Below are 25,096 nucleotides of genomic sequence, written 5' to 3'. Positions count from 1 at the left end.
GCTTATCAGCTAGGTTACCTTGGGCGAGACATTTAACCTCCTTGAAGAGCCTCATTTACGTCTTCTTTAAAAATGAGGAAATTTGACTAGATGATCTCTGCAGTTCTTGCTATCTCTTGACCTACTGTGATCATAAGATATATTGGCAAAATATTAGGGATCATAATGGCCTTTAAAATTTTCTCTGTGTGCAACTATCTGCCAGTATTAAGTAGTTGTGGAAAGGGAGTAGAGATCAAAGTTGTATTCTTGGTTCTCCTTTGAACCAATTAGTTATATGATTGTTACCAAGTTATGTAAACCTCAGTTAAACCTTAGTTTTCTTCACATATAAAAATGAATGGGTTGATCTTTAAGGTCCTTTTGGTGTCTAAAATTCCGTAATTCTAAGTGTTGAAATGTGTAAAATCCTTAAACATGTAGCTTTTGCTTGTTAGGATTATTTGAGAATTAATCTGATTCAAAGGATTATTGTTTTTCAAAAAGAATTTAAACATAAAAATGAGTAAACATTTTTTATAGAACTTTATGAAAAGGAGCATGTTCAGATTTATAAAGATACATTATCATTACCTGGAAATTGTCTTATAAAACAAAACTGTTGCCTTTTGTAGCATTGGACTGATTGTACCTCTGATCAATACAATGACCCAAGACAGTTCCAAAGGACTCATGATGAATAATATTATCCATATCCAGAGGGAGAACTGATGAACTCTGGGTGTAGATTGAAGCATACTTTTTTCACCTTATTTTCCTTGCTTGAGGGGGAGGCAGGGAGCGGCAACATGGAAATATGATTGCATGACTTCACATGTGTAATTGGTATATTGCTTGCCTTCTCAGTGGGTAAGGGACGGACTGGAAGGAGAGAATTTGGAGCTCAAGTTTTTTTTTTTTAAATGTTTAAAAAAATAGAATATCTGTTATAGCAAGAGCAAAATGTATTAGAATTTTTTTTTAAAGCAAAGAAAATGCTTTTGTTTTGTGTCTCTTTCCTAGCCTGCCTGAAGTTCCACAGTCTTTGGGTGTATAATTAGTTTATGACATCATGAAATGGGGGCAGGCATTCCCTGTTCTTTGGGTACTTGCCTGGAAAGACCACACTTGGCAGCGGGAAATGAGGTGCTAATGATATTTTAATTAAACACAGAAGGCATGGGGGCAAGAAGCTTATAAAGACAGAGACAAACAGCAAAAGAGGTACAGAGGCAGATGTTGGTGTGGGGAGGGGGAATAGGATGGTGAAGAAAGAAGAGGGAGAGAGGCAGAGAATATCCCTCACATAACCATGGATTAGAATTGGGAGTACTAGACAGCATGGACCTGATGGAGATAGAAGAGGGCTTGGGGGTCAGGAATTTGAAGTCTCATTTTTATAGGGATTTATTGGGGAGAGGGGAACATTGTTAGTTCATTAACATATACAAATCACCTCGACCTTATCAGTAAAATTTTAAAGTTAACATGTCCTCATTACCTCCAATCAGGACTTTTTTGATATTCTGCTGGTTTGGAACTTCGGAGGTCTGGGATTTGTCTAGAATTAATCTAGCATAGGATCAGAACCCTGACAGCAATACCTGCATGGCTTCTGCTAATTCAGTACATATTACCAAGATGTAAATTTTGGTCACTATATGATACAATTTGTAAATTATGCTCTTTTAATCTTTGTTACATGACTTCCAGGTTCCCCTTTACATCTTAATTTCTGCTATTGCATTTTTACACTGGCTACTTAAAACTTACCATACTGACTAAAAGGGGAGAAGTTCCAAAAACACCAGAATAAGATGCAGTTTTAACACAGTGTTTTCATTTTCTTTTGTTTAATATGTAGTTCATGGGATCTTAGTTGTAGTCAGATTTTACACAGTTCTGATTTTGTTGATTTTTTTTCTTTATTGCTTTATACAACTCTTGCTACATTTCCTTGTGTTTCATATTATTCCTATCACTACGTTATTAATTTAATGTAACATATATTTGGCTGTTATCTAGTGCTAGACATATAGGTTGTTTTCTCAGTATTTTTCTGTTGCAATTAAGCTGCTAATTCTGATCAGTAAAAGAATTAGTGATTGAAATAGAAATGATGAAAACCTATGGAGAATTTGTCACTTTAAAGTTCATGATAGAACCATCTTCCAATTGATAAATGATCAGTGGATGAATAGGTAGTTCTCAAAGCTATCTAAGATATGAAGAAATGCTTCAAATCACCAATAAATTAAAGCAAATTAAAGCAGCTCTGAGGTTCTGCCTCACATTCATCAGATTGGCAAGGATGACAAAAAAGGGTAATGACATGTTAAATGAGCTAAGGGGAAAAAAGACATTAATTTATTGTTGGCAGAACTGTGAATTAGTACAACCATTCTGGAAAGCAATATGTAACTATGTTCTGAGAGTCACTAAACTGTGCATTCCCTATCTTTTTTGGGTCTGTACCCAGAGTAAAAGGATGTAAATGTATAAAAAGTATTTATAGCAATTCTTTTTTTTAGTGGCAAAGAACATGAAACTGAGGGGGTGCCTATCATTTGGGAAATAGTTGAACAAGCTATGGTATATAAATGAATGGAATAACATGTTGTAAGAAATGATGAAGGGTATGATAGCAAAGAAACCTGGGAAGACTTGTATAAACTGATACAGACATTCACCAAAAAAAGATAAATGTGATGTTTTTTTTGAAAGAAACTAATTTCTGCTTAGGTCAAAAGTATGACCTGATACGATACTTTGGCCCATTCAGATTTTCATAGTCAATACTAAGATTCTCTGTGCTAACTGTTCAACTTATTGTCCAGATGTAGTAAGTATGTCGTGTAATTTATACTGAGCTAATTTTAACACTACTCCAACAAAAGCAAAATAGAATTTTGGTGGCTGTTTTTCTTCATGAAGTTCTATGTTTTATATCTTTACATTTTCCAAAACATACCTGTGCATCAGGAACATCAGCAGCGTTGCAAGTGCCTTTTTAGTGTGGCTTTATTTAGTATGGCTTCATTTTAATATGTACAGAATGAAAAACATTCATAGAAACAACAAAAAATAAAATAAAAAATAAACTGATACAGAGTGAAGTGAGCAGAATCAGAACAACATTTACAATAACAACATTCATAAAGACAACTCTGATAGACTTTCAGAGGACTGATGATCTACGATGCTACCCGCTTCTTAACAGAGAGGTGATGAATTCAAGATTCAGAATGAGACACACATTTTTTGACATGGACAGTGTAGGATTTTATTTTGCTTGTTTGTGTATAGTTGTTAAAAAGGTTTTGTTTTTCTTTTAAATTGAGGGCTAGGTGGGGAAGGTGAAAAAAAAAACAATGCTTGTTAATTGAAAGATAAAATAAGATGAAAGAAAAAAATTTTAAGTTCATGATTGCCAGTGAATCTGGACATACAAAAGACATACTCTAGATTTTAAACAAATTTCAACGAGATCAAACATAAGACAGTTATACCCCTCTGGCGTGAGATTATAAAGAAGACAGTTCAAAAGGAATGGAAGAGTTTCAGAAATGAAGGTCTGCCAACACAAAGAGAATGATGAAGCTTCCCCAAAGAGACTATCTGATAAGCCCCGATTTTTAAAAATATATGTATAAAAAGAAGGGGCATGTGACTAAGGAAGTCTTCCAAAGTGGTATAGACCTACAGAAATAGTATCAAGAAGACTAAGGTCCCAAATGAGTTGAGACTTGTTTTTTAAAAGGCTAGGTGTAGAGGGGGAGTTACAAAAAACCCCCAACTTCTCAAAAGTCTGTTTGGGGAAAAAAGGAGGAGGAGGATGGTGCATGGAGCACATGGTATAAAGCTAAGCCATCCAGAGAAAGCAGAGCAAAAGCAAAGTTAGTGAAAGACGGACTAGATGACTACTGAGAGAGTTCATAAGGGCAGTGATAGAGCTTTTGATGAGTTTGGATTTGTTGACTTATGTGGTCACTTTATATTTCTAAGATTCTGTGTTCCTGTTATATGAAAGACTTTAGGGGATAAAATTTTCTCGAATCTGTAAAATTATTCCTAAAACACTGTAAGCTTGAGCAAGTTCTTTCACTCAGCTCCCTGAATATTATTTTCTCTGAGGTAGAAATGAACAAAGTTTATGAATCTATTATTGTTAAAAATTGAGAGAGAATAAGAGAGAGAGCTTCTAGCTGTTCACATATATTAAACAATGAATTAGTGACCAGTGTTTTTGCTGTGGACTGTAGTTTTATTGAGATTGTCTTTTGTTCTTTTAAACTCAGAGCTTGTGGCTTATTTTGAGTTTGAAGGACTTACTGTGGTTTTTAATAAAGAAATCCAAAGAACAATTAAAAAAGATAAAATGAGAACCTTAAAGACCTGTAGTAAGGGAATATTAACTGATGTCTTGTCTGGTTGCTGATTTCTACTTGTCAGTTTCAAAGTGGTTATAATAACCTGATATAAAGATTAAGTCGCATGAGTCATCATTACATGTCTGCAAGCTTATTACTAGTTTGTGGTTAGAATTTTCAGTGCTCATTTAGCCATTTTTGTTGTTTAAATTTCAGTGACATAATTTCAGATATGAAGATTGCCAAGTCATCTACATCTCGAATTTATGCCAGGCCAGACCATCAGATTCAGTTTGATGAAGGACATGGATTTTTGTCTGCAAAAGAGTTGTTGGAACATGATCCTAAGAAAAGGTACTTATCTTTAATTCTCAATATTTATTGGCCTCGTTTTCCAAACTATGACTAAAAGTTTCCTTCTGTTCTCTTGGTTATGGATTTTGACTCTGTATCTGCCTGCCCATAGAGTATTAGGCAGAGAGGGGATGTTAAAATCTATCCTCGCTGTCTGTGCTGCCCCATTCTGTTCACTGGAGGAGGGTTTAGCATCCATGTACGTATATTATTCTGGGAGCATTCATATTATAAGACATGTTTGAAATCCTTCTATACTGATTAGAGTTTTCCTGACTTGAACTAGGTAGACCTGACCAAATCTTACATAAGCAATCTTTGTCTGCAACCTTGTTTTCAGTTGTACATTAGTAACATGAAGTAAACTCTTAACCAGTTTATATTAACATACCCTAATCTTTGTTTTTAGCAAGGGAAATCTTGGCATTGAACCTTGCTATTGCTACTGCCCTAAAATGTAAAGTGCCCCAGAGAAATTGTTGAAATGATAGATCATTTCACTTAATAATGGTAACTTATAAGATGTTGTTTCTTCTTTTTTTGTTGTTGTTGGTTCTCTGATTTAAATATGTTCCATGGACTCAATGATCATGTCTACAGGGATGACTTTTAAGTCTATCTCTATAGTAGTTATCTGTGCCTCCTCCTTCTCCCTTACTTCCATATTCAGTCAGTGGTCAAGTCTTATTCTACCTCCACAGCAGCTTTTCCCTTTCTTCCCTCCATTCACATAGCTGCCAATCTATTTTATTCCCTTATTAAGTTAATTTTAGTAAGTGCCTACTATGTGCTAGGTTTTGGCAAGTTCAGAGATGAAAATGTTAGTCCCTGCCCTCAAGAAGCTTATGTTGTACTAGGAGGGGTACAATATAAGCACAGATGAAAAAATACAAAGTAATTTCATAAGAAGGAGAAACTAAAGGAGAAAGAAAAGGCCTCTGTAGAAATTGGCATCTGGCCACTATTAAACTGGTAGATCAGTGGAATTTTATTAGCTTGCTAGATTTTTGCAGAATATTTGCTAAAGTCACTTATACTATTCTTATGGAAAATATGAAGAGATGTAGACTAGAAGAGAGTGTAATTATATGGATTCAGACCAATTGAGTGGCTAGATTCGGAATAGTTGTTAATGGTTCAGTGTGGTTCAGTGTCGGCTTGATAGGAAGTCTCCTTTGGAGTCACCTGGGGATCTATGCTTGGTTTTGTGCTGATTAACATTTTTGTCAGTGACTTGAAAGACATGCATGGCCTGCAGGTGACACAAACTGGTAGAGGGAGCTAACACACTGCATGATAGAGTCAGGATCTAACAAGATCTTAACAGACAAGAACAACTTATCAAAACTTGAACCTGAAATAGATTAAAACAGTAGAGAAAAGATATGGCCTTTCTACTTCCCACTCTTTTTGATGCACTTGTAATGGTTGAGAAGTGACTGTCAAAACCTGGGAGTAGTAAGGAGTAAAGGAGGGATTTCTATCTCCACCCCTCCAGCCATCTGTGCTTGTTTGGAAGGTGAGTAGCAGAATGGTATACTCTTCCCCTTCCCAAAAGTCTCCCGCATAGATCCCACCAATTAAAAGATTGTTTATATTAATGGTCTCCCCTATTAAAATGCAGATATACCCTGGGGATTTGAGCTGATCAGCAATTCCTGCATTATTGAGAATTACCATAATCAGCTAATTAGATTGCTTGATACCTAGTTGAAATCTCTATTGTGGGGACAGTTTGAATAGCTAGGAAGTGGAAAGAAGCTGTTATTTTAAGTTGAGAGCAGACCTGGAGGACTTTGAATAACCAGAAAAATGTAAAAAAAGCAAAACAAAACACTATGGGGTAGGAAATTGAAGCCCAGGAGGTTGAAAGAGAGATAGAAAACCAATTTTGCCTGGGGTCCTGATGTTGAAAATGGCTTTGCAAGTTATAGAAAATTGTCTCTCCACCTTGGGTGTCTTAGGTTGCTGAGCCTCATCTGTTGGTGGAAAATCACTCTACACAAACGAGAAAGCTTAAAAATCCTATGTTTATACTACTCTCACTTTCCGAATTCATTTGTGATGCACATGTGTGTATGATCCAAAGCTATGCATTCATTGGCTGTAGGAAACTTCCTCTATTAATATGCTCTGCATTTTAAAGGTGTAGAGTTGCCCCGAGTTCGGAGAGGCACTCACCCAGGGCTACATTGCTGGTATTTATCTGAGACGTGACTTGAACCCTTGGCTTTCTAACTTACCAGCCAGCTAATATGTGTTGAAAACTTTTGGATCAGGAAGAGTAGGTTAGAAGTAGTTCAGAAGACCAATTTAGAAGCTGGTTTTTAATATGTCACATTGGTATCTCACTTTGAAAACCCTGCAAATAAGAGCAGGAAGCAGTGAAATATGAGCTTATCAGAGTGGAATATGTTTGCAAAAAGAATGAACTTGAAGTATAGAAAAAAAAAAGATTAACATGCCTTTAATTATGGCTAATTAAAGACTATTAAGTAGAAACTCCATGAATATTCTAAACATTGAGACCGCTTTGTAAGTTGGAATGTTTTGATTTAGCTATTATCTTTTACAATTAGAATCTACAGTATTTTATGCAATTAAAAAGGCAAGAAATGATATTCCTAATGTTGAAGTTATAACTGCTAAATTAAGAATTGATAGTTTTTGCCATTACATTAGGTTTTCTTATGACTTAAATTGAAATAAATCAACTATAAAATGATAGCATATTATGCTAATCCTTTCAGTAGGAATGTTGGGAATTGAACTGCATTACCTAATGAATTGCCTTATGAAGTGAGAATTCAAAGGTATAAACCTCATTTTGTTTCTTACCAAGAAGACGTCAGTCTGGTTTGGGTCAGAATTTGTTTTAACTTCTACCTTTAAAACATTTCATGTAAAATGTTTTTCTCATAAACAACTTAAAATTGGAGCATATAAAAGTGTTCTTAGGAAATATATTTTCTCCCTTTGGTTTTAGAAAAGGATTATTCGCGGGGAAGAGATTGAATATTTTCCCTGTGGCTGAAACCACTCCTGAAGAGGCACCTGAAACAGGTTGGTTGTGAAACAACAATAACAAATTACTTTTCTCAAGGATTCATTTCTCAAAGACCTCAGTGTTTTATATCCGTAGTGGCAAAGTATTTGAATATTCTATCTTGTTAGTGGCCTAAATCTTATCTAGAAATGGTGGTTAATTACATCACTGGCTTCCTCAAATGAACACTCTCCATTCTCTGTGATGAATAAGTTAAATATTCTCCCATGTGTGACTACAAAAATGATTCAACATAGCAGCTAGAAGTATGGAGGAAAACACTCATGGTGTATTCTTTTCCCCTTGTAATTAGTCTTTATCCTCCAAATTCTCCTGTCTTTTTTTTTTTTAGAGTTAGAAGTAAAATTCCTTAGCTTTCAGTTATTAGAAGGAATAATTTTTAAATATGTTACCTAGAGGCATAGGATTAAATACTGCCTCATTTCTTAAGTAGGCCTGATTTCATTTGTCCCTCCACTGATGCATGTTGCAACTCTAAATGAGTTGCTGTGACTAAAAAAAAAAAATTAAGCAGGTTACTTTATTAGGATCTGTGTGCCAGGCACTATAGTAATTGCTAGGGATACAATTAAGAAGCAAAAGTTAGTCCCTACTCTCAAGGAACTCACAGTCTAATAGAGAAGACCACAAACAAAAGATAAATACAAATAAGCTATATGCAGGATAAAAAGGAAATAATTAAAAGAGGAGATTCATTAGAATTAAGAAGGGTTGAGAAAGGCTTCTTTGGTGGCCATCTTTTTGTCTTTCTAGTGATGAAGCCATCTACACTTGCTTAGTCAGCCTTTCCAGCTTCTTGGACTACCAGAACTTGTGTTCAGTTTGTTTGCTTGCTAACCCTGGGCCACCTCCATGACATAATGAGATATTAGGATAGAACTTGAACAGAGCGGATTATGTTAAATAATGTTTTCTAACATTGGTGGCCTCCAGAATTAGTTTAAAATATAGTCTGAGTGTTTCATTCTCTTTCTTTAGAAAAGAGAAACCCAATATTTAAATAGTAAATTAAGGCTGAAAGATTTTATCAGTTACAATAAAATGGTTAATGATAACTACTTATAACATTCTGAAATTTGCTAAAAAAAAAAAGTCTCTAAAGCCACTTTAAATTCTAAATATGACTTTGTTTTCTCTACTATACAGTCTCTATAGTGAGTTTTTGTAGAATGTTGTTGATTAGATTTTAACCAAAACCACATCTTAAAATTTTCATTGTATGCGAATTTGGCCTTGTCAGTCATTAAGTTGAAATTCTAGAGCCACAATTAATGGAAGGTTGCCTTCAGAAGGACACCAAGCTGAAAATAAGTCAGCTTTGGGGGATAGGGGAGGTGAGGAGGGCAGAAATGTGGGGAGAATTAGAAATTTTTTTGTTATTATTTAGTATTTTTTTTCTTTTCTCCAACTTCTGAGTTGTATCACAAAAATCTTTTTTTTTTTTAATTAGTTGGTTGCTTGCAACAAAATTTCCCATAGAAATGGTATATGTGGGGATTAAATTACTGGAGAGCCCACAGAAACCTGTTAAACCTATAAACAGGCTAACCTGACAGACTTAGCACCATGTATAACGTGCTTGTATGGGAAAACACATTTCAAACTGTGGTAGAAGGAAACATTAAGGCATTGGGAATCTTCTCTCTTCTCCTCCCACCAAAAAAATAGATTAATACTACGAACATCCTCACATCTACTGCCCATGGACTACATGGCACGAAAACAATTTTTGGTGTTTGTGGTGTAGAGAACTTTGTATCTATCTTCATGTGGAGTGGATCTTTGGATGTATGAGATACTTGTAAGTCAGGGAATGCTTGTCATTTCCTAGGTTATTTGAAAATAGAGGTGACACATTGACATTGCAAAAAGCATGTACTATAATGATACTGAATATCAGATATGATATCAGATGATACCAAGACATACTTACTAGGTCTCTGAAGTACTGCTTCTCTTAAAATAGTTACAGTTGAAGTTCCTGGATGCTTTTTTGTATTAGTGCCTATAGTTACATCATTCTTGTCAAGTATTGGTAAATCAGACATATAGACAAATAGTCAAAACTTAAAAAGTATTTAAACTACTCTGAAGGACAAAGCTGTCTCTTTCTAGGAGACCCATCTATATGACCCTCTTTTGTTCAGAGAAGTTCATGTCTTTCATTTTCTATACTTATTCTTACTGCTTGAAACCATGATTGCTGCTGTATTATCCTTGCCTAGTAGGTGGAAGAGGAAGCAGACTATATCTCAACTTTAATTTTCATCTCGTTGGTTTGTTTCCCCGTAAATGAGATGACTAGAACATTTGGACTAAGCTTGCAATCATAGTAAAGAATGGGTTTAATTATCTATATATGAATGATGACATCTGGTTACATTGATATATTTTCATTCATTTGAATGGTGAGCCAACTCTCAATAACCTATAGTGCCTGCTATTTGTACGTTAAAGCCTTTGGGGCAGTGGTATAAGTCAAGAAGAGAACAAGGTGAAGTGCAACACCACCAATTGGACATTTTAAAATGGATGTCCTGGAGACTTCACAAACTCAACATGTCCAAAACTGAAATGATTATCTTTTTCCCAAACCCTTCTCTTTTCCCGACTTCCCGTTTCTGTTAAAAGTACTGCTGTCCTTCAGTCTCTCAGATTTGTAACCCCACCACTGTCCTTGATTCATGTTCTTCGTCATCTCACATATCCAGCCATTTACCAAATCTTGCCATTTCTACCTGCACAGCATATTTCTCATTGGACCTCTTCTCTATGTTCACATAACTGCTACCTTATTTCAGGCCCTTATCAACTTCTTGCCTAGATTATTGTAACAGCCTCCTAATTGCTCTCTCTTTCTGAAGTCTCACACCATTGCAGTCTGTGCTACAAGCTGCTGCTAAAGTAATTTTCCTTTAGTGAAAATCTGACCATGTGACTGCCCTAGTCAGTTAACTCCAGTAGCTTCCTATTGCTTCTAGAATAAAACATCAATTCTGTTTAACTTTTAAAGGCCTACATACTGTGGAGCCAACTTATATTTCCAGTCTCATTGGACCTTACTTCCCCATCCTGTACTTTGTGATTCAGCCTTACAGGCCTTCTTGCCACATATAATTGCATCTCAAGGCTCTATTCTTTTACATGACTAGCTGTTCTCTCTGCTTGGAATGCACTCCGTACCCTTTCTTCCTTCACAGCTCAAGGACTGCCTTTTTTCATGAAATCTTGCCTGATTTTTCCCACACTACTGGTGTCCTCTTTACCAAACTATGTTATATTTAACTATTTTGTATATATTTGTATTCTTTTTATATTTATGCTGTATATATTTATATATGTAACTGTTTTTTCCTTCATTAGAACAAAAGATCCTTATGGATGAGGATTGTGTCATTTTTTTGTATTTTTGCCTTCAGTGCCTGGCACATAGTAACCTGTGCTTAATAAATGCTTTTTGAATTACAGTTATAAAACACATGTAGCTTATACAGTGTGATTCCTTCTCAAGTCTTAAGAATTGAAGTGGGTTTTTCTACTGGGAATTTTGTGAGAATTGTTATGAATAACACTAACCACATTATTTGTATTACTGCCTTTACTAATCATCAAAACTAAGAAATACTTAATTCTTATTTTGGTGGAATCTGATATTCCATATGCCAGACAATTATTAGCAACATCAAGTTCAACTTCAATAATAGCTAACATTAATGTGGGAATTTGTTTGATTATACATGTTTATAAGAAAGATTTTGTTTTTCTTGCTTTCTCAGTGGGAGAAGAAGTAGAAGGGAGAGCAGGTGGATCTTCTTTTGAAGAAAAAAGTTAATTTAAAAAAGAATGAAAAGGCATCTGGGACTTTGGAAATTTTGTTCTTTCTGAAATGTTTACTTTTGCCCCAGAGCCTTTGAAATGTACTAAAACCAGTTAGCCAAAATAATAATAACAAAGTAGCTACTGACATTTTTGTGGTATTTCATGGTTTATAAGGTATTTAACATATATGATTCATTTAATCCTCACAGCTATGCTGTAAGCTATATAGAGCAAATATTATAATTCCCTGTTATAATTATATCATTCAGGTCAAAACATTAACCTTTCTAGTGTTTCTTAATTATATAGCTAATAAGTGAAATAGTCTTATGGACTCTTGTAAATTCCCTGAGTCTAAAAACCTAATATTAATGTTCAATTTTAACTTTTTGGGGTAAAGATCTTTATGATTACACTTATTTGAAATAATTTGTTTACTACAGAGACATCACCAACGCTTTGGGATGTGGAATTTGCTAAACAGTTAGCCAAAGTAAATCAACAACTTCCCCAGAATGCTTTTGAAGAGATGATCCAGTGGACAAAAGAGGGAAAACTATGGACGTTCCCAATTAACAATGAGGCTGGTATGTCTTTCTCTTTTTTTCAAATTAGGAGATGGAAACTACTTCTGGTAGATTCTCTAATTTAAGTTCCATATATGTATATTATTTTGATACCTTCATATTACCTTAAAATGAGTTTTTAGAGAGTTTTGAGATAAGTCTTTTAGATTTCTTTTATTCCTGGCAACTTAGTAAGGAAACATGAAAAATGACATGGCAAATGTCCCTTCTTGATGTCATATGCCAGTAAAATTTATTGTATCCATTTAAGTAGTGACATCTTTTTAAATTCTGAAGAGATTATGGTATGGCACTTCTAATGCATTATACCAAGTTGAACAGATTTTGAGTTTGCTTGTTTCTTAGCAGGACTTTAAAATCATCACTATATAAAATCACTTGAGTTAAAAGTACCTCAGCTTATCTACATCACCCTATATCTGAAATATTAATTCCCCTATAGGAAGATGGTTTTCTTACAAATTGAATGTGTTGCTGAGTATGCAGGCAAATAGAAATAAATATGCCAGGTAGTCCTGAAATAGCTTTCATTCTTCCTTTATTTTAAGGTTAAATGTTACATAAACTTTATTGAGTCTTGGTGAATTTTCTCTTGTCATATTGCAATTTCATTGTACACATACTCGTGTGTTACATATGTTTATTTATATTTTAAAATACCTGTATACATGCTCATGGACTATAAAACAGAACACAATAGAATTGGTTTAAAAAAAAAAAACACCTCTTCTCAAGAAAACGATTTCATTCATTCCTAAAACATCAGTAAGTTTTATGCAAATTGGGTGTCTTAAGCCCTGACAAAGTTAACAACATTTTGATAAAATAGTTCCAGTATAATTAGGTATGACCTTGTATTATATGCTCCGGATAGCTAGACTTCTTGTATTGCTGTACTTTTTTTTTCATTTTATACAGTATAACTTTTGAATCTGAAATATCAACAGTGTTTCCTGGTGCAGGTGGCTACCAAGTATGGTTATAGGAAGGGTGAATCAGGGCACGTCGTCATAACAACTATGAGATTTCTTTTTCCATTCCACAAACAGTCTTGAATTTCAGTGCCTAGCAAAAATTTATCTTCAAGTCGATAAAGTCAGTGAGAATGTTTAGTCTCTGAGAAGGGGGAAACATCTGTTTTGATCAGTCAGGGAAGAAAAATGTGACAGGTATCTATATACACTGCATATTATTAATGCCGCAGTGTAGGAAAAGGAGGTGTCTCATTTCCAGCTCCTTAAGACATTTGAATATCTGAAGGAAAAACAGGAAAGAAACCATGGAAACTCTTTGAATTTGATCTCCCTCTTCACCACACATTTGTAAACTACTGAAGACTTTGAGGAACCTGCGCTGTGACCTGGTTCCTCACAATAGGGGGTTATTTTCCTTTTGTTGCCCTTGGTGTTTAATTTTCATTTTTTTAAAAAAGGTTATCAGATATGTTCTTCTCACTTGTCGTTAATAACTTCCATGAAGATTTACACACATTCCTTTGGCAAAGGAAATTCCATTGTTGCTTTACTTAAAACAGTCTTTATTCTTTATGAGATAAGTTTTTTCTTTAGTTCAACCATTGAACAAATGTGAGCATTGGAACATTATAATGAAAATGACACTTTGTGTGTTTACAGTTAACTTCTTGGTGTGTTTTTTTTCTGGTATCAAAAAGTTAGAAAGGGGTGTATATGTGTGTGAGTGTGTTAAAAAAGCTTTTATATTTATGACACTTTAAGCAGCATCCAAATTAACTTTTAAAATTCAAAGTGGTTGTCTCTTCCACTATTCTTCACACTCCTTGGACATTTTCAGAGGCTGTCAGATGATACAACAAGATGATTTTTTCCATGTCTCTTAAGCTTTGGGTTGAGGAGAAACTAAACCTTTTGTGGATTTGACCGTTCAGTAAATTTAGAAATAATATAGCAACATCTAGTTAACAAGCTTTGTTCCTTGAATATGTGCCCAAGCAAGAGTGGTCTTTAATCAAAACAATAATGGGAAATAATTCTCTATTTTGAAGTAGATCAGATATAATTATTTTGACTCCTTGTTCCCTTTTCATTGCCACACTTTCACAATATATGGCATAGAATGAGCCAGTTTGGATATGCTCAATTCGTTTGACAACCTGTTTACTGAGCACCTGTTTTATGCAAGGCAATCTGCTTGGAGTAATGGGGAAGAAGTTCAATATTGTATATTTAGCGCCAGAAGACACAGCTAGAAGAAACTCATGGCGGTAGCATGGAGAGAATCCAGAGCAGACATTCTTAACTTTTATTTTTTGTGTCATGGACACAAAGGAAGTAGAAACGTAATTCAGAGTGAAGATGGCTAAATTTAATCCAGTGCCCAGAGATGTTCTGTATGCAAAAGTAGTTTGGAGAGTATTGTTATAAACTGGTTTTTGCCCTAGTGCATTTTTTTTTATATGGCTCAGGTATTAGATTCTGACACTGGAGTTAAGTTCTTGGTGACACTACCATCCTGTTATGTGTATCTCTTCTTTCTGTTTTGTTTTGTTTTTTACTTCATTTGGCAGTTCAGCCCAGAAATGACAGGTATTTTTACTTAAGAGACATTCTTGGCTAAAATGATTACAGACCCCTCCCTGATGATACAAGGGTAATAAGAAGCATGATTAGTCGTTCTTCTCCTTGCACTTCCTCATCACTCCCTTCCCTCTCCCTCACCTTCTTTACCCAATCAGTGGATAAAGTAATCACTTGCCTGCCTATCCTAGACTTTCCAAAATAATGAGTACCTAGATCATCTCAGACTTAGGGATGGGGATGGAATTGCGAGGTCAGTTTTTTAAGAATCTCTTCAGATGAGGAAACTACGTCTACACAGTGCAGGTTGGCACCTTCTCTGCATTTTATAGATTAGTTTCTAATATGTTAATATTTCTGTGTATTTGTCACAAAAGGATGCCAATTTATTTAATAGATTCAGTGAAAATATCTTTTCAGCTTTTAATGGCTTACTTATTTAAATGAGATTACTGTCTTTATGTGTGTCTCAACACATCACACAATGTAAAAAAAGAAAAAATTCCCCCCCTAGAAAAAGTTCTAAGAAGTTTAGAATTCATTACAGGATCAGTTTACAAAAACACATATGGGAAATAGATATATTCATTTTAAGTCTTTTGTGAACAGACTTGTCTTTCTTATTTGTAATTGATGGAAAGAGCAACAAGCTGACTCCGAGCTTTTAATGTATTTCTGATTTATATTTGTGCATTCAAATTATATATGTTTTGGTTCATTTTCTAGGTATTGATGATGATGGTGCTGGTTTTCATGAACATATATTTTTGGATAAACACCTGGAAGACTTTCCAAAGCAAGGACCAATTCGTCATTTCATGGAACTAGTAACTTGTGGACTCTCAAAAAACCCATTTCTAACTGTCAAAGAAAAAGTTGAGCATATAGAATGGTTTCGGAATTATTTCCATGAAAAAAAGAGTATTCTTGAAGAAAATAACATTCAATTCAACTGAAAACATGGAAATTTTTATTTTTTTGGAGATGGATGCTATCACAGAATATATAGAAATTTTACTTTCCCCCCTTGTTAATTTATGGTGATTAATTTTTGTAATTGATTTGCATTAAAAAAACATTAAGTTGTTTAAGAGATTAGCCACGGTAGCCAAAAAAGTTCTTAGTTGTAAAATTTCATTATATTCTATAGATAATAAAAATTATGACATGAGAATTGTAATTTCAGACAACCTATCCATTCATTTTCTCTTCATCAAGAAGCCATACTTCGACCAAGCAACAAGGACTTCTTAAGCGTTTATAATGTGTGTGTGTGTATATATGTGTATATATATATGTATATGTATATTATATGTGCATATGTTATGTATATTATATGTATGTGTGTATATATTAATTATAATGTGCATATATAATTGTGTGTGTGTGTGTACTGGCAGCAGTAAAATAATTAGGAGTGATATTTTACAAGCAAGAGTTGAAGTTAGAATTGCTTTTTGTATCGTAATACTACTCATCTAAAATGCAGTATAAACACTACATAGGGGATGCTGTAGAGAAGTAGGCTTGTGAAAAGAGATTACAATATATTTTGAAGATTGTTCTGCTTTTTTTTTCTCCTAGTATTTTAGATGCTCTCCCATGTGCCTGATAGGAGCATGGTCCATGTGTCCTGCAAAGTAGAGCCATTTAGTTATTATGTAGTGTGCTGATCACAGGATAAACTTGTGGACTTGGTGAGCAATACCATTCAAATATCAAAAGAAAAAAGTAGCAGGGCAGCTAGGTGGCACAGTGAGTAGAGCACTGGCCCTGGAATCAGGAGGACCTGAGTTCAAATTCGGCCTCAGACACTTGACACATGTACTAGCTGTGTGACCTTGGGCAAGTCACTTAACCCCAATTGCCCTGCCCCCCCCCAAAAGAAAAAAGTAAACATTGAAAAAGTAAATTTATTCTTAGAAAGTTAAATTATTGTTTTCCTGGCACATAGTAGGTGTTTAATGATTGTTACTGACTCTTTCTTTTACCTGACTGGACTGGGAGACTAAAATATACATGCTTGTCAGTCATTTATTAAGCACCTACTTTGTGCCAGCCACTGTGCTAAGTGTTGGAGATACAGAGTAAGGTACGAGACAGTCCCTCCCTGTCCTTGAGGAGCTTACAATCTAAAGGGGGAGATAACACTCACTAGCTGTATAAACAAACTGTACACAAGATAAATAAAAATTATCTACAGAGAGAGAAGGCACTAAAATTAGGAGAGATCAAGAAAGGATTCCTGTATATGGTGGTATTTTAGCTGGAACTTCAGGAAAGCCAGGAGGCTAAGAAAAGGGAGAGCATTCTTTGCATGGGGTACAACTGGTGAAAAGTGTCCAGAGTTGAAAAATAATGTTTGAGGAACAGTAAGGAGGCTGTTGTAACTGGATCAAAGAATAGATGGCGATGGGTAAAGTGTAAGAAGACTGGAAAGGGTTGAGGGTGGGGATAGGTTATGAAGGGCTAAAAACTAAAGTCTAATGACACCTGGAGGATGTAATAGGAAGCCACTGGAGTTCATTGAATAGGGGATGACATGGTCAGACCTGTGATTTAGAAAGGTCACTCCTACAGCTGAGTGGAGGATAGACTAAAGTGGGGAGGAACTTCTGGCAAGCTGTTGCAGTAGTCCAGGCCTAAGTTGATGAGGACCTGCACTCAAATGGTTGCAGTGTCAGAGAAGAGAAGGGGACTGATTTGAGAGGTTGCAAACAGACCTTGGAAACAGATTGGACATGGGGGGAAAGGAGGGACTGAGGAATCAAGAATGACACTTAGGCTATAAGCCAAGGGGAGTGGGAGAATGATGGTGCTCTCTACACTATGAGTGGAGTTCAGAAGGGAGAAGGGTCAGGGGGAAAGATGAGTTCAGTTTTGTACATGTTGAGTGTAAGATGACTATGAAACATCCAGGTCAACATGTCTAATGGTTGGAGATGAAAGACTGGAGGTCAGCAGAGAGGTTAGGGCCAGATAAGTATATATGAGAATCATCAGCATAGAGGTCATCATTGATTGGGAGCTAATGAGATTGCCAGATGAAATATAGAGGAAGATGAGAAGAGAGTCCTGTGGGATACCCACAGGTTCCCTGCTTGGTTAGTGGGCATGGCCTGGATGAAGATCCAGCAATGGAGACTGAGAAAAATTGGTAGAACCAGTGTCACAAAGTATCAAGGAAAAGAAGGTGACCAAGGACTGTCAAAAGGCTGCAGAAAGGTCAAGAAGGATGAGGATTATGAGAAAAGGCCATTAGTTTGGGGGGAAAAAAAGAAATCATTATTAGCTCTGGAGAAAACAGTTTTGGTTGAATGATAAGGTTGGAAACCAGACCATAGAGAATGAGAGGGGAGATCTGTCAAAAGCAAGCAGACACACCAGCAGCTGCTTGGGGAGCTCAGCCTAGAGAGATTAAGAGGGTCAGACAGCTCATCAGAAAGCGATTACAGGGGACCTGTTGCTGGCACTGGGTACAGCCAGCACTGATTGGTAGCTCTATTGCCCATATGCAGTTCTGGTCATAGTTCCAGGGTGGAGTGGAGCACTTATGATTGGTCACAAGAGAGCAAGGGTCCTGATCACAGTTCCAGAGACAAGATCTCTAGCTCTTGCAGTGGCAGGGGAACAAGGGATCTGGTCACAATTCCAGGGCCAAAAGAAGTGCTAGTGCTTGTGGCTTTAAGAGAGCAGTGGCTCTTCCTGGGTAAAGACCAGAGCATAGACCAGGAGAGCAATGACCACACCTCTACCAGGGTAACGCAACCTTGGAAGCACCAAAAACTTGCAGACCCTCAGAACCATCTCTGAAAACAAGCACCATGAAAAAGCCTGAAGCTTGGGACAGTGCCTCCCCATGCTAGTAAGCAGAGAACAACTTTAATGTGGAGTTTAAAGTCAAGAAATAGGCTGGAAAAATGAGCAGCAACAACAACAAAGCTACTATGGTGGCAGAGAAGATCAAGATGCAAACTCAGAAGAAGACAGTAACAAAAAATACTATAACCAAAGCCTCAAAGAAAATGCTAATTGGACACAGCCCAACAAGAATTCCTGGGAGAGAAAGTAGTAAGGAAAAGAGATAAAGGAAAAATTGGGAAAGGAGTGATGCAAGAAAATTATGAAAAGAGAATTAGCAGCTTGGTAGAAGAAGCACAAAAAAAATCAAAGAAAATAACACCTTAAAAAGCAGAATTGGCCAAATGGGAAAAGGAGATACAAAAATTCACTAAAGAAAAGAACTCTTTAGGAAGCAGAATTGGCCAAATGGGAAAAGTACAAAAGCTTACTGAAGAAAATAATTCCTTAAAAATTAGAATTGGCTTGTATTCCTATGTATTTGGCTCAGTTCCCTGTATATTTTAGAAATGAGGCCTTTATTGGAGATACTAGTTGTAAAGATTTTCTCCCAATTTTCTGCTTCCCTCCTAATTTTTGTTGCATTGGCTTTTTTTGTACAAAAACATTTCAATTTAACGTAATCAAAATTATCCATTTTGCATTTTGTAATGCTCTCTATCTCTTGTTGGGTCATGAATTCTTTTCTTTTCCATAAATCTGATAAGTAAACTATTCCTTGCTCTCCTAAATTACTTATAGTATCAGCCTTTACTCCTAAATCATGAACCCATTTTGACTTTATTTTGGTATATGGTGTAAGATATTGCTCTATGCCCAGTTTCTGCCCTACCATTTTCCAATTTTCCCAACAGTTTTTGTGAAATAGTGAATTATTAGCCCAGAAGCTGGCCTCTTTGGGTTTATCAAAGAGTAGATTGCTGTAGTTGTTGACTTCTCCATCCCGTATTCCTATCCTATTCCACTGATCCACATCTCTGTTTCTTAGCCAGTACCAGGTAGTTTTGATGACTGCTACTCTGTAGTACAGTTTAATATATGGTATGGCTAGGCCACCTTCTCTAGCATTTCTTTTCATTAATACCCTAGATATTCTAGACCTCTTGTTTTTCCAGATGAATTTTGTTATTATTTTGTCCAGCTCAGTAAAATAATTTTTTGGTAGTTCAATTGGAATGGCACTGAATAGATAGATTAATTTAGGTAAAATTGTCATTTTTATTATATTAGCTCAGCCTAGCCATGAGCAACTGATATTTTTCCATTTATTTAGATCTGACTTTATTCGCATGAAAAGTGTTTCATAGTTATGTTCATATAGGCCCTAAGTTTGTCTTGGCAAATAGACTCCCAAATATTTTACAGTGTCTACAGTAACTTTGAATGGAATTTCTTTTTCTATCTCATGCTGTTGGGCTTTGTCAGTACAAGCCCATTCCCCAATTGAGAAATGGTCAAAGGATATGAACAGGCAGTTTTCAGAGGAAGAAATTAAAGCTATCTATAGGCATATGAAAAAATGCTCTAAATCATTACTGATTAGAGAAATGCAAATCAAAACAACTCTTAGATACCACATCTCTCCTGTCAGATTGGCTAAAATAACAAAACAGGAAAATGACAAATGCTGGAGAGGATGTGGGAAAATTGGAACATTGTTACATTGCTGGTGGAGTTGTGAGATGATCCAGCCATTTTGGAGAGTAATTTGGAACTACGCCCAAAGGGCCATAAAAATGTTCATACCCTTTGACCCAGCAATACCACTTCTAGGGTTGTATCCCAAAGAAATCACACAAGCGGGCAAAGGACCCATATGTACAAAAATATTTATAGCGGCTCTTTTTGTGGTAGCCAAGAATTGGAAATCAAAGGGATGCCCATCAATTGGGGAATTTGCTGAACAAGCTGTGGTATATGAAGGTAATTGAATACTATTGTGCCATAAGAAATGGGGATGATACGGACTTCATAACAACCTGGAAAAACCTACACGACATAATGCTGAATGAGAGGAGCAGAACCAGGAGAACATTATATACATCAACAGATATATGGATTCCACGAGGACCAACCCTGATAGACTTCACTTTTCTCAGCAACACAAGGTACAAAGACAGCTCCAAAGGACTCACGATGGAGAATGCTATCTGCATCCAGAGAAAGAACTATGAAGTTTGAATGCAGATTGAGGCACACTTCATGCTCGCCTTTTTTTCCTTCTCTTTTGTTTTTGGGTTTTTTCTTTTTTTTTTGGTTCTCTTTCTTCTTTCTCATGATTCATTCCATTGGTCGTAATTCTTCTCCACAACTTGACTAGTGTATAAATTAATTCAATGCGAAGTTATACATGGTAGTTATATGAGATTCCTTGCCGTCTTGTGGAGGGAGGGGGGAGAGAGGGGAGAAAATCTGGAACTCAAAAGTATGTAGAACCATGTGTTGTAAACTAAAAATAAAAATTAAAAAAAAAGAAAAAAAAAACAAAAAAAATTAGAATTGGGTAATTGGAAACTAATGACTCCATGAGGCATCAGAAAACAAAACAGTCAAAAGATGAAAAAAATAGAAGAAAATATGAAATATCTCATTGGAAAAACAACTGACTTGGAAAATAGAGGAGAGATAATTTAAGAATTATTGGACTTCCAGAAAGCCATGATAAAAGAATAAACAATAAGAATAATTTTTTTTGAATTTTAAGAAATTATCAAAGAAAACTGTCCTGATACCTTAAATCTAGAGGGTAAAATGTAAATTGAAAGAATTCATGGATAACCTGAAAGAGATCCCAAAATGAAGACTCTCAGGAGTATGATAGTCAAATTCCAGAAGTCCCAGGTCAAGGAGAAAATATTACAAGCAGCCAGAAAGAAACAATTCAAATATCGTGGAGCCCCAATCAGGATCACAAGATTTAGCAACTTCCACATTTAAGGAGCGTAGAACTTGAAATATGATATTCTGGAAGGCAAAGGAGCTAGGATTACAACCAAGAATAACCTACCCAGCAAAATGGAGCACAATCCCTTGGGGGGAAAATAGGTATTTAAGGAGATAGAGCAGGGCTGTCCAAAATGCAGCCCACAGGCCCGCATGCGGGCAGCCTGCCTACAAGCATAGAAATTTACATATATTAAATGCTTTAGTAAATGAAGAGCTCTCACTAAAATGGCAAATCAAAATATATTGTCCATTGTTTCAATAAAAACCTAAGGTTGGACAGCCCTGAGATAGAGGACTTTCAAGAATTCCTGATGAAAAGACCAGAACTGAATAGAAAATTTGACATTCATACATAAGATTTTTTTTTTTTTGCCTTTTTTTTTTGGCAGGGCAATCAGGGTTAAGTGACTTGCCCAAGGTCACACAGCTAGTACAAGTGTCTGAGGCCAGATTTGAACTCCGGTCCTCCTGACTCCAGGGCCGGTGCTCTACTCACTGCACCACCTAGCTGCCCGTATACATAAGATTTAATCATACAAAGGTCAAGAGGAAAAAGAAATAAGGGACTCAATAGAAGAGTTTGTATTCCTATATGAGAAGATGATTTATGTAACTCCTAAGAACTTAATCAATATTAGCGCTGTTAAAAGTTTACATAGAGGGCATGGGTGTGAAGGCATGGACAGTTAGGTTGGTGCAAAGGATAAAGTGCCAGGCTTGGGGTCAAGAAGACTCATGCTCTTGAGTTCAGATCTGGCCTCAGAAATTTAATAGCTGTGTGACCCTGGGCAAGTCACTCAACCCTGTTTTGCAGTTTGTTATAAGCTATTAAGAAGATTTTAGGACAATTACATTCAGTTCAGTTCAACAAGCATTTGTTAAACACTGTGAGTCAGGCACTATGCCAGACGTTGGAGTTAAAGAGAAAGTCACTTGCCTTAAGGGACTTACTGGGAGCAAACAATTATCCCCATCAATTGGATGTTGGAGTTAAAGATGAGAAAGTCACTTGCCTTAAGGGACTTACTGGGAGCAAACAACATGAGCATGGAAAAGTCTCTTGAAAGAGGTGACATGCTGAGCCTAGAAGGTAGCTAAAGATTCCAAGAGCCTTGAGCGTGAGGAAGGAGACCACTCCAAGCATGAGGGTCAAATCTGTACAAAGTATGGAGGTGAGACGCGTTAACTAGGAGCAACATCAAGCAGGTTTATTTAAAGTGTGCTATATAATTAAGTGTGCTTTTTAAAATTATTTTCATCATGCTGTTTATTTGTGGACAAATGTGAAAAAGCACAACTGATGGGAGTCCAAATAGCTGCATTCTAGTCCCAGCTCTAGTTACTTCACCTTTGGTGAGAATTTGATCAAATCTGAGATCATTTCCTATACAATAAGATGATAATGGCTCACACTCATAGAGACTTTGTTTTACCTGCCCTGGTACATTCGAAGATTGTTGTGAGAATTAGCTCAGAAGATAGTCAAAGTGCTTTGTAAACTATAAAATGCTAAATATAACTATCTCCTTATCGCTGCAGCTATTTGGGAACCAACCCAGAATATTGTGGAAGAGCCTTTAATACTTGCAGATATCATTTGGCCTCCAGTTTTTTCCTATTGTAATCTCCTTTCTATCTCTCAAAATTTTATGAACTTTCTTTCAAGACATTTCTTTAGAACTTGACATTTTTGACTTGAAAAATGATACTGATGATTGATAGGCAAAACTTGGGCTTTCTGCATAGGTTTGAGGAAGGTTGGATTGTTTGCCTGAAATTGGATACCGCTCAATCCTGAGGTGTAAACAACTGTAGCTAGGCTGATTTGGTCAATGAGTTCAGTAGCTTGTTTTATATTAATTTCAATTTCTTCTGCTTCCTATCCATGTGAAGAAAATGAAATAAAAATCTCTGTTGATGCAAGTCAGTTGGTCAATAAGCATTAATCTCCTATCATGTGCCAGGCAGGGTGCTAACCTCTGGGGATACAAAGAAAGGCAAAAAAACAGTCCCTGCCTTTAAGGGAGTGTCACGGCAAGCAAAGTGGGATTTTTTGCTGTTTTTCTGTTTGTATTATTCAGTTTCTCAGCCTCAGTTTTACATACCTCTGCACTGAGCCAATCAGACATGTTCAAGTGGGCTCCAGTCAAACAGATATGTACATGTGGGCTCTAGCCAATCAGATGCTGAGTAGAACTGTATATATAGAGAGCTGTTATTGAGAAAGCAGATATTAAGAGAGCCAGTGTTGAAGAGGTGAGCCAGCATTGAGAAGAAGAGCGTGTGGAGAGGATACCTCTGAGAGCAGAGAGGAGACTTTTGATGGCAGAGATTTGCTGAAGGAGCCTCTGAACTTTGAAAACCAATAGAGCTATACAGCAGAAACCTGCCCATGGGAAGGAGGCTTAGCTTAAGCCCCTTTTAAGAGCTATTAAAGTGAACTGAGCTGTGATCACGGAGCCTTTGGACTTCGGAGGTGGATTGAGATGACAGTGCTGGTGGTGTGTGTCAGTGTTGTTGCCCTGTTGAGCTTTGTTTTCCCAGAGGCAGAAGCTGTGAGCAGGAGCCCCTGCAGGAGCAGGGAGAGCTTGGAGTGGAGCAGTCCCTGTGAGCTGAGACATGGAGCAGGAGCGGAGAGCTGCCTATGTCTGAATCCAGGTGAGAGTTGGGAATGGTCAGCCCACAAAGGAAGAGCCATGGGACTTGGAAGTCAACCTCGAGTTAAGATGAAAGAGGAATTTAGGAGATTGTTCTTACTGTGACTTAGGGGTGGAGGGTGCAGTATTTTCTGCCACCCCTTAAAGGATGTGTTGTGCTAGGGAAGACCCTAGCCTGGGACCCCCTAATTGTGTAAACAAGTATTTGATATATGCTATGTGTCATATGACATACTGAGTATTATGAGATATATATATAGATATAGATACAGATATGTAATGATAGATTTTGCTTAAGGATGTTGCTATGAATGTTATGTTTTAGTTTATTGAACAATATTTAGTTCTGAATAGAGAGTTCATTATACTATGTGATTAGACCCTTAAAATTATTCACAGCAGCAGTCCTCAGGTGTGCTGCTATGGTTGGCATTACAGGGAGTTACAAACTAAGGGGAGAATTGAGAGCATATTCAAACTTACCATTGGCTACTAACTGGAGCAGATGCCAAGTTCAGTGCAGCTGCTTTCTCAGGAAGCCACGCTAGCTTCAGGATAGAGATGACTATCTACCAGATGAAGGATCAGCCAATTAAGGGCGACTCTGGCTAGAATCTTGTTGGCAAGGACTAAGAGAGAAACCCCCTTGTGATTGTCACAGGACAACCTGTTTCCTTTTCCTTTACAGAATGGACAATGGAGGCATCCTTGAAATCCTCGGGGATAACTTCCTCATGGCATATAACCTGGAAGGTTTCAGGCAGCTTTTGTATGAGCAGTGGATCCCCTGCCTTGTAAATGTCTCCTGGAATAGAATCAGCACCAGGGGCTTTGCCACATAAGAGAAACCTAATGGCATTCAAAACTTCTTTAGTTGGACGTTTGCCTAGAGAGGGATTGA

General features: G+C 36.5%; 1 protein-coding gene across 1 annotated transcript in view; it reads left to right on the top strand.

Moving 5' to 3' along the window:
* MRPS31 (mitochondrial ribosomal protein S31) overlaps window positions 1-16,293 on the top strand; it is a 29,420-nt gene extending 13,127 nt beyond the window's left edge. Inside the window, exons 4-7 of the mRNA XM_036742590.1 lie at window positions 4,566-4,703; window positions 7,690-7,766; window positions 12,033-12,176; window positions 15,458-16,293. Coding sequence (XP_036598485.1) covers window positions 4,566-4,703; window positions 7,690-7,766; window positions 12,033-12,176; window positions 15,458-15,687 — 589 coding nt within the window. The 3' untranslated portion in view covers window positions 15,688-16,293. The remainder of the gene's footprint in view (window positions 1-4,565; window positions 4,704-7,689; window positions 7,767-12,032; window positions 12,177-15,457) is intronic.
* Window positions 16,294-25,096: the final 8,803 nt, after the last annotated feature.

Source organism: Trichosurus vulpecula, chromosome 2 (assembly GCF_011100635.1).
Source record: "Trichosurus vulpecula isolate mTriVul1 chromosome 2, mTriVul1.pri, whole genome shotgun sequence".
Lineage (NCBI taxonomy): Eukaryota > Metazoa > Chordata > Mammalia > Diprotodontia > Phalangeridae > Trichosurus > Trichosurus vulpecula.
The sequence above is the reverse complement of the archived record's forward strand: the minus strand, read 5'-3'. Positions and strand labels throughout refer to the sequence as shown.